This window comes from Coccinella septempunctata, chromosome 3 (assembly GCF_907165205.1).
Source record: "Coccinella septempunctata chromosome 3, icCocSept1.1, whole genome shotgun sequence".
Classification (NCBI taxonomy): domain Eukaryota; kingdom Metazoa; phylum Arthropoda; class Insecta; order Coleoptera; family Coccinellidae; genus Coccinella; species Coccinella septempunctata.
In genome coordinates this window covers 15,709,429-15,719,977 of record NC_058191.1, presented here as the reverse complement: position 1 = coordinate 15,719,977, position 10,549 = coordinate 15,709,429, and the positions used below count along the sequence as shown (strand labels likewise).

General features: G+C 37.6%; 1 protein-coding gene across 1 annotated transcript; it reads left to right on the top strand.

The window, feature by feature from the left end:
- Positions 1–7,613: 7,613 nt before the first annotated feature.
- LOC123310188 lies at positions 7,614–8,652 on the top strand. Its single transcript, XM_044893607.1, has 3 exons — positions 7,614–7,715; positions 7,794–8,203; positions 8,483–8,652. The coding sequence occupies exons 2-3, from the start codon at positions 7,814–7,816 to the stop codon at positions 8,642–8,644; spliced, it is 552 nt and encodes a 183-aa protein (XP_044749542.1). The 5' UTR covers positions 7,614–7,715; positions 7,794–7,813; the 3' UTR covers positions 8,645–8,652.
- Positions 8,653–10,549: the final 1,897 nt, after the last annotated feature.

Genomic DNA, 10,549 nt, shown 5'->3' with positions numbered 1-10,549 from the left:
CAGTTCGATAGTTCTGATAGGAATTGAGATTTCAGTGGTCAATTCGGCAAAGTGTGATATCAATTCCTAAAAACTGTTGGATCAATTCGAACCAAATCTTGAAACTGCACATAGTTTTCGAATTGAGATGCACATGTTGAATTTCAGTTCGATAGTTCTGATAGGAATTGAGATTTCAGTGGTCGATTCGACATATTATCATTTCAATTCCTAAGGAACTATTGGATCAATTCGACCAAAATGTCGAAACTGTACACAGTTTTCGAAATGAGATGCACATGTTGAATTTCAGTTCGATAGTTCTGATAGGAATTGAGATTTCAGTGGTCTATTCGGCAAAGTGTGATATCAATTCCTCAAAAACTGTTGGACCAATTCGACCCAAATCTCGAAACAGCACATAGTTTTCGAATTGAGATGCACATGTTGAATTTCAGTTCGATAGTTCTGATAGGAATTGAGATTTCAGTGGTCGATTCGACAAAATATCATTTCAATTCCCAAGGAACTATTGGATCAATTCGACCCAAATCGATAGGAATTGATATTTCAGTGGTCGATTCGACAAAATATCATTTCAATTCCCAAAGAACTATTGGATCAATTCGAACCAAATCCCGAAACTGCACTCAGTTTTGGAAATGAGATGCACATGTTGAATTTCAGATCGATAGTTCTGATAGGAATGGAGATTTCAGTAGTCGATCCGATAAAATATCATGTCAATTCCCAAGGAACTATTGGATCAATTCGACCCAAATCCCGAAACTGTACTCAGTTTTCGAATTGAGATGCACATGTTGAATTTCAGTTCGTTAGTTCAGATAGGAATTGAGATTTCAGTATTCAATTCGGCAAAGTGTGATATCAATTCCTAAAAACTGTTGGATCAATTCGAACCTAATTTTGAAACTGCACATAGTTTTCGAATTGAGATGCACATGTTGAATTTCAGTTCGATAGTTCTGATAGGAATTGAGATTTCAGTGGTCGATTCGACATATTATCATTTCAATTCCTAAGGAACTATTGGATCAATTCGACCAAAATCTCGAAACTGTACACAGTTTTCGAAATGAGATGCACATGTGGAATTTCAGTTCGATAGTTCTGATAGGAATTGAGATTTCAGTGGTCAATTCGGCAAAGTGTGATATCAATTCCTAAAAACTGTTGGATCAATTCGAACCAAATCTTGAAACTGCACATAGTTTTCGAATTGAGATGCACATGTTGAATTTCAGTTCGATAGTTCTGATAGGAATTGAGATTTCAGTGGTCGATTCGACATATTATCATTTCAATTCCTAAGGAACTATTGGATCAATTCGACCAAAATGTCGAAACTGTACACAGTTTTCGAAATGAGATGCACATGTTGAATTTCAGTTCGATAGGTCTGATAGGAATTGAGATTTCAGTGGTCTATTCGGCAAAGTGTGATATCAATTCCTCAAAAACTGTTGGATCAATTCGACCCAAATCTTGAAACTGCCCATAGTTTTCGGATTGAGATTCACCTGTTGAATTTCAGTTCGATAGTTCAGATAGGAATCGAGATTTCAGTGGTCTTTTCGGCAAAGTGTGATATCAATTCCTCAAAAACTGTTGGATCAATTCGAACCGAATCTTGAAACTGCACATAGTTTTCGAATTGAGATGCACATGTTGAATTTCAGTTCGATAGTTCTGATAGGAATTGAGATTTCAGTGGTCGATTCGACATATTATCATTTCAATTCCTAAGGAACTATTGGATCAATTCGACCAAAATCTCGAAACTGTACACAGTTTTCGAAATGAGATGCACATGTTGAATTTCAGTTCGATAGTTCTGATAGGAATTGAGATTTCAGTGGTCTATTCGTCAAAGTGTGATATCAATTCCTCAAAAACTTTTGGACCAATTCGACCCAAATCTCGAAACAGCACATAGTTTTCGAATTGAGATGCACATGTTGAATTTCAGTTCGATAGTTCTGATAGGAATTGAGATTCCAGTGGTCGATACGACAAAATATCATTTCAATTCCCAAGGAACTATTGGATCAATTCGACCCAAATCGATAGGAATTGAGATTTCAGTGGTCGATTCGGCAAAATATCATTTCAATTCCCAAAGAACTATTGGATCAATTCGAACCAAATCCCGAAACTGTACTCAGTTTTCGAATTGAGATGCACATGTTGAATTTCAGTTCGATAGTTCAGATATTAATTTAGATTTCAGTGGTCAATTCGGCAAAGTGTGATATCAATTCCTTGAAAACTATTGGATCAATTCGAACCAAATCTTGAAACTGCACATAGTTTTCGAAATGAGATACACATGTTGAATTTCAGTTCGATAGTTCAGATAGGAATTTAGATTTCAGTGATCTATTCGGCAAAGTGTGATATCAATTCCTCAAAAACTGTTGGTCCAATTCGACCCAAATCTTGAAACTGCAGATTGTTTTCGAATTGAGATGCACATGTTGAATTTCAGATCGATAGTTCTGATAGGAATGGAGATTTCAGTAGTCGATTCGACAAAATATCATGTCAATTCCCAAGGAACTATTGGATCAATTCGAACCAAATCCCGAAACTGTACTCAGTTTTCGAATTGAGATGCACATGTTGAATTTCAGTTCGATAGTTCTGATAGGAATTGAGATTTCAGTGGTCTATTCGGCAAAGTGTGATATCAATTCCTCAAAAACTGTTGGATCAATTCGACCCAAATCTTGAAACTGCAGATAGTTTTCGGATTGAGATTCACCTGTTGAATTTCAGTTCGATAGTTCAGATAGGAATCGAGATTTCAGTGGTCTTTTCGGCAAAGTGTGATATCAATTCCTCAAAAACTGTTGGATCAATTCGAACCAAATCTCGAAACAGCACATAGTTTTCGAATTGAGATGCACATGTTGAATTTCAGTTCGATAGTTCTGATAGGAATTGAGATTTCAGTGGTCGATTCGACAAAATATCATTTCAATTCCCAAGGAACTATTGGATCAATTCGACCCAAATCCCGAAACTGTACTCAGTTTTCGAATTGAGATGCACATGTTGAATTTCAGTTCGATAGTTCTGATAGGAATTGATATTTCAGTGGTCGATTCGACAAAATATCATTTCAATTCCCAAAGAACTATTGGATCAATTCGAACCAAATCCCGAAACTGTACTCAGTTTTCGAAATGAGATGCACATGTTGAATTTCAGATCGATAGTTCTGATAGGAATGGAGATTTCAGTAGTCGATCCGATAAAATATCATGTCAATTCCCAAGGAACTATTGGATCAATTCGACCCAAATCCCGAAACTGTACTCAGTTTTCGAATTGAGATGCACATGTTGAATTTCAGTTCGTTAGTTCAGATAGGAATTGAGATTTCAGTGGTCAATTCGGCAAAGTGTGATATCAATTCCTAAAAACTGTTGGATCAATTCGAACCAAATTTTGAAACTGCACATAGTTTTCGAATTGAGATGCACATGTTGAATTTCAGTTCGATAGTTCTGATAGGAATTGAGATTTCAGTGGTCGATTCGACATATTATCATTTCAATTCCTAAGGAACTATTGGATCAATTCGACCAAAATCTCGAAACTGTACACAGTTTTCGAAATGAGATGCACATGTGGAATTTCAGTTCGATAGTTCTGATAGGAATTGAGATTTCAGTGGTCAATTCGGCAAAGTGTGATATCAATTCCTAAAAACTGTTGGATCAATTCGAACCAAATCTTGAAACTGCACATAGTTTTCGAATTGAGATGTACATGTTGAATTTCAGTTCGATAGTTCTGATAGGAATTGAGATTTCAGTGGTCGATTCGACATATTATCATTTCAATTCCTAAGGAACTATTGGATCAATTCGACCAAAATCTCGAAACTGTACACAGTTTTCGAAATGAGATGCACATGTGGAATTTCAGTTCGATAGTTCTGATAGGAATTGAGATTTCAGTGGTCAATTCGGCAAAGTGTGATATCAATTCCTAAAAACTGTTGGATCAATTCGAACCAAATTTTGAAACTGCACATAGTTTTCGAATTGAGATGCACATGTTGAATTTCAGTTCGATAGTTCTGATAGAAATTGAGATTTCAGTGGTCGATTCGACATATTATCATTTCAATTCCTATGGAACTATTGGATCTATTCGACCAAAATCTCGAAACTGTACACAGTTTTCGAAATGAGATGCACATGTTGAATTTCAGTTCGATAGGTCTGATAGGAATTGAGATTTCAGTGGTCTATTCGGCAAAGTGTGATATCAATTCCTCAAAAACTGTTGGATCAATTCGAACCGAATCTTGAAACTGCACATAGTTTTCGAATTGAGATGCACATGTTGAATTTCAGTTCGATAGTTCTGATAGGAATTGAGATTTCAGTGGTCGATTCGACATATTATCATTTCAATTCCTAAGGAACTATTGGATCAATTCGACCAAAATCTCGAAACTGTACACAGTTTTCGAAATGAGATGACATGTTGAATTTCAGTTCGATAGTTCTGATAGGAATTGAGATTTCAGTGGTCATTCGGCAAAGTGTGATATCAATTCCTCAAAAACTGTTGGACCAATTCGACCCAAATCTCGAAACAGCACATAGTTTTCGAATTGAGATGCACATGTTGAATTTCAGTTCGATAGTTCTGATAGGAATTGAGATTTCAGTGGTCGATACGACAAAATATCATTTCAATTCCCAAGGAACTATTGGATCAATTCGACCCAAATCGATAGGATATGAGATTTCAGTGGTCGATTCGACAAAATATCATTTCAATTCCCAAAGAACTATTGGATCAATTCGAACCAAATCCCGAAACTGTACTCAGTTTTCGAATTGAGATGTACATGTTGAATTTCAGTTCGATAGTTCAGATAGGAATTTAGATTTCAGTGTTCAATTCGGCAAAGTGTGATATCAATTCCTTGAAAACTGTTGGATCAATTCGAACGAAATCTTGAAGCTGCACATAGTTTTCGAAATGAGATGCACATGTTGAATTTCAGTTCGATAGTTCAGATAGGAATTTAGATTTCAGTGGTCTATTCGGCAAAGTGTGATATCAATTCCTCAAAAACTGTTGGACCAATTCGACCCAAATCTTGAAACTGCAGATAGTTTTCGCATTGAGATGCACATGTTGAATTTCAGATCGATAGTTCTGATAGGAATGGAGATTTCAGTAGTCGATCCGATAAAATATCATGTCAATTCCCAAGGAACTATTGGATCAATTCGACCCAAATCCCGAAACTGTACTCAGTTTTCGAATTGAGATGCACATGTTGAATTTCAGTTCGTTAGTTCAGATAGGAATTGAGATTTCAGTGGTCAATTCGGCAAAGTGTGATATCAATTCCTAAAAACTGTTGGATCAATTCGAACCAAATTATGAAACTGCACATAGTTTTCGCTCTCGGAGGAGCCTGTAACCTCTAGAGAGCGCGTCCCCAAGGTGGCGGATAGGGGGTATCCTCACCGGTCAAACATCTACTTTGGCCGGCGGATTGGTGGGAAATAAAATACCACCCGCGGACCAACAGGTAGGGTAGATGAGACTCTTAAGCTGTAGAGAAAGCAACTCATCTAAGAGAAGGAGACTCTGATACAAAATCCCTGGTCCTCCAAGTTGGGGGTTGAGGCATCGGGCTAACTCCTCGATACTTGTAAAAAAACGAAATGTTAAAAAACCTAACCAAAGCCTCGGAAATATGGACTGGAAAAAAGGACGACGAAAAAAGCAAAGATATAGGACTTTGAATTTTGGCACATGGAACGTGCAAGGGATCTCTCGGAAAGCAAATGAAGTAGCGGCAGAGCTCAAACATGCAAAGTTAGACCTCGCGGTCATTACAGAAACGAAGAGGAAGGGCAGTGGCTCTGAAAGTTGGGGATATTACGATCTGTTCTACAGCGGAGTGGGAAAGGACCAAAGAGCCCAACAAGGGGTTGGTATTTTAATTCGAAAAACCTTAAGAAGAAGTATCACCTCTTGGGAACCCATTGACCAACGTTTAATAAAAATGAACCTGACAATAAAAGGACATAAAATGACAATATTGGGAGTTTATGGAATTAACGATGATTCATTGGTTAACAACAAAAATGAATTTTTTGAACAACTTAATGATGAAATCATAAAAATAGGAACATCTAGAGAAATTTTGTTGTTGGGGGACTTCAACAGTAGAGTGGGAAGAGAACGTGATAGCAAAGTAGTAGGAATGCACGGCGAAAACACCCGGAACGATAATGGCGATAGACTAATAGCGATATGTCAACAAAATGATCTGAAAATATTGAACGGATTCTTCCCACACCGAGATATCCATAAGTACACATGGACACAGCAGACTCGAAACTTGAAGTCTATTATAGATTACAGCATTGTTAGACAGAAAACCAGAATCATAACACAGGATGTCCGAGTATCTAGGGGACCATCGTGCGGCAGTGATCACTATGTGTTGAAAATGAAGACAATACTTCCACATAGATATGAGAAAAAACATGAAAGCTCGGAACCAAATAGGGATATAAAATCAATCAAATATAACTTAGATAGCTTGCACCATGAGAGCGTTAGGTCATTATTCAGAAAACGATTGGATGAAAAATTAGACACCATATGCTTCAATAACACTGAAGAACATTATGAACACATTAAGAATGCTATCCATGCGGCGGCGGCAGAAGCACTAGGAAAGTTGAAAACCAATCTAGAAAGATCAAAACCATACTGGTGGGATGAGCAGGTGGAAGAGGCAATCATTGATAAGAGACAGAACTATCACAAATTCTTGACATCTAGAGAAGAAAACGACAAAGTAATTTACAAAAGATCACAAGCTGTAGTAAGAAAATTGATTACCCAAAAAAAGAACGAAATGTGGGAAAAGAACTGCCAAAAAATAAACACCTACATCGGAGGAAGAAAAAGTACAGAGAGCTGGAGACTAATTAAAAATATGAGAACAAATAGGAAAAAAGACCTTATATCACCTATAACAACAGAACAGTGGGAAAAGTACTTCAAGGACCTATTAACCGAACAAAGACCGGAGTTTTCCAACGAGGATAACACAACAGAAATAAATATCATTTCATCACCCTTGAAAGTTACAATAACAGAAATTGAAGAAATAGTCAAGTCTCTGAAAAATGGAAAATCCCCTGGCCCAGGTGATATCTACGCCGAATTAGTCAAAGCTGGAACGAAAAAATTATATGAACACCTCAGAAAACTATTTACTGACTGCATAAATGGTGCACAGGTACCAAGTGAATGGAAGACCTCTATTATGTCAGCTATCCACAAGAAGGGCAGCAAGGATCTTTGCGAGAATTACAGAGGAATTGCTGTAACCAGTACAGTCAGCAGAATGTATGGTAAACTCCTGAGGAATAAAATAGATCAAGAATACCAAGACTATGAGGCAGAAGAACAAGCTGGCTTCAGAGTAGGACGATCCACAGTTGACCATTTATATTGCATAACGCAAGTTATTGAGAAGAAGACAGCAACCAACCAAGAAGTGCATTTACTGTATGTGGACCTACAGAAGGCATTCGATAGTGTACCTCACAGTAAGCTATGGCCAACATTACAGCAAACAAATATTCGATATGGACTTATCAAAGCAGTTCAAAATTTATACACGGACGCAAAGACAAGGATCAAAGTGGGAAACAAAATTTCTCGGGGGTTTACTCCTACTAAGGGACTGAAACAGGGGTGCTGCCTGTCGCCGACGCTTTTTAGAATATACTTAGAGCAAGCTCTCAAAATGTGGAAGAAAAAATGTAGTGGCATGGGAATCCCTCTTAATGATGAAACAACATTATACACGCTCTGCTTTGCAGACGATCAAATCCTGATAGCACAAGATCAAGACGACTTGAACTATATGACGAGAAAATTAGTAGAGGAATACAAGAAATGGGGCCTCGAAGTGAACGTTAAAAAGACGGAATCTATGTGTATTGGAGGGACACCACAGAACATCACATTAGAGGATGGAACACAAATTTCTCATTGCACCGAATATAGATACCTTGGTATGAAGCTGACGCATGATGGGACACTGGACGCTGCTATAAAGGACAGGAATGTTCAAGGGAGAAAGGCGATATCCATGATGAATGGCATCCTGTGGGATCAATCAATATCCAAAAGCAACAAACATCACATATACAATACCATACTAAAGAGCATAGTGACTTATGGAAGCGAGGTCTGGCAAATGAAACAAAGATCTGAAAAGATGTTGCTGGCAACAGAAATGGATTTCTGGCGACGATCTGCGGGCATATCTAGAAGGGATCGTGTGCGAAATGAAAGAGTTCGAGAGATAATGGGATCAAAACATACCATAACTGATGACATCAAGACGAAGCAATTGATATGGTATGGCCACGTACAGAGGATGCCTGATAACAGATTACCCAAACAGATTTTAACATGGACGCCACGAGGCAGAAGGAGAAGAGGTCGACCAAGGAAGAGCTGGAGAGAGGGGATCGAAAAGGAAATGGAGGAAAGAGAGCTCCCCGAAAACCTATGGTTGAATAGAGAGGAATGGCGGTTAGGAGTCGGAAAGCGTCGGAGAACGCTCTAAAACCGATATATATATATATATATACATAGTTTTCGAATTGAGATGCACATGTTGAATTTCAGTTCGATAGTTCTGATAGGAATTGAGATTTCAGTGGTCGATTCGACATATTATCATTTCAATTCCTAAGGAACTATTGGATCAATTCGACCAAAATCTCGAAACTGTACACAGTTTTCGAAATGAGATGCACATGTGGAATTTCAGATCGATAGTTCTGATAGGAATGGAGATTTCAGTAGTCGATTCGACAAAATATCATGTCAATTCCCAAGGTACTATTGGATCAATTCGAACCAAATCCCGAAACTGTACTCAGTTTTCGAATTGAGATGCACATGTTGAATTTCAGTTCGATAGTTCAGATAGGAATTTAGATTTCAGTGTTCAATTCGGCAAAGTGTGATATCAATTCCTTGAAAACTGTTGGATCAATTCGAACCAAATCTTGAAGCTGCACATAGTTTTCGAAATGAGATGCACATGTTGAATTTCAGTTCGATAGTTCAGATAGGAATTTAGATTTCAGTGGTCTATTCGGCAAAGTGTGATATCAATTCCTCAAAAACTGTTGGACCAATTCGACCCAAATCTTGAAACTGCAGATAGTTTTCGCATTGAGATGCACATGTTGAATTTCAGATCGATAGTTCTGATAGGAATGGAGATTTCAGTAGTCGATTCGACAAAATATCATGTCAATTCCCAAGGAACTATTGGATCAATTCGAACCAAATCCCGAAACTGTACTCAGTTTTCGAATTGAGATGCACATGTTGAATTTCAGTTCGATAGTTCAGATAGGAATTTAGATTTCAGTGATCTATTCGGCAAAGTGTGATATCAATTCCTCAAAAACTGTTGGACCAATTCGACCCAAATCTTGCAACTGCAGATAGATTTCGAATTGAGATGCACATGTTGAATTTCAGATCGATAGTTCTGATAGGAATGGAGATTTCAGTAGTCGATCCGATAAAATATCATGTCAATTCCCAAGGAACTATTGGATCAATTCGACCCAAATCCCGAAACTGTACTCAGTTTTCGAATTGAGATGCACATGTTGAATTTCAGTTCGTTAGTTCAGATAGGAATTGAGATTTCAGTGGTCAATTCGGCAAAGTGTGATATCAATTCCTAAAAACTGTTGGATCAATTCGAACCAAATTTTGAAACTGCACATAGTTTTCGAATTGAGATGCACATGTTGAATTTCAGTTCGATAGTTCTGATAGGAATTGAGATTTCAGTGGTCGATTCGACATATTATCATTTCAATTCCTAAGGAACTATTGGATCAATTCGACCAAAATCTCGAAACTGTACACAGTTTTCGAAATGAGATGCACATGTGGAATTTCAGTTCGATAGTTCTGATAGGAATTGAGATTTCAGTGGTCGATTCGACATATTATCATTTCAATTCCTAAGGAACTATTGGATCAATTCGACCAAAATGTCGAAACTGTACACAGTTTTCGAAATGAGATGCACATGTTGAATTTCAGTTCGATAGGTCTGATAGGAATTGAGATTTCAGTGGTCTATTCGGCAAAGTGTGATATCAATTCCTCAAAAACTGTTGGATCAATTCGAACCAAATCTCGAAACAGCACATAGTTTTCGAATTGAGATGCACATGTTGAATTTCAGTTCGATAGTTCTGATAGGAATTGAGATTTCAGTGGTCGATTCGACAAAATATCATTTCAATTCCCAAGGAACTATTGGATCAATTCGACCCAAATCCCGAAACTGTACTCAGTTTTCGAATTGAGATGCACATGTTGAATTTCAGTTCGAAGGTTCAGATAGGAATTGAGATTTCAGTGGTCAATTCGGCAAAGTGTGATATCAATTCCTAAAAACTGTTGGATCAATTCGAACCGAATCTTGAAACTG

Bases quoted from the DNA above. Each gene is read 5' to 3' on its own strand.
- LOC123310188 (XM_044893607.1), top strand. From the start codon at position 7,814: ATGTGGAAGAAAAAATGTAGTGGCATGGGAATCCCTCTTAATGATGAA. The intron at 8,204-8,482 runs AACAAACATCAC...CCCAAACAGATT, and splicing joins ATCAATCAATATCCAAAAGC to TTAACATGGACGCCACGAGG.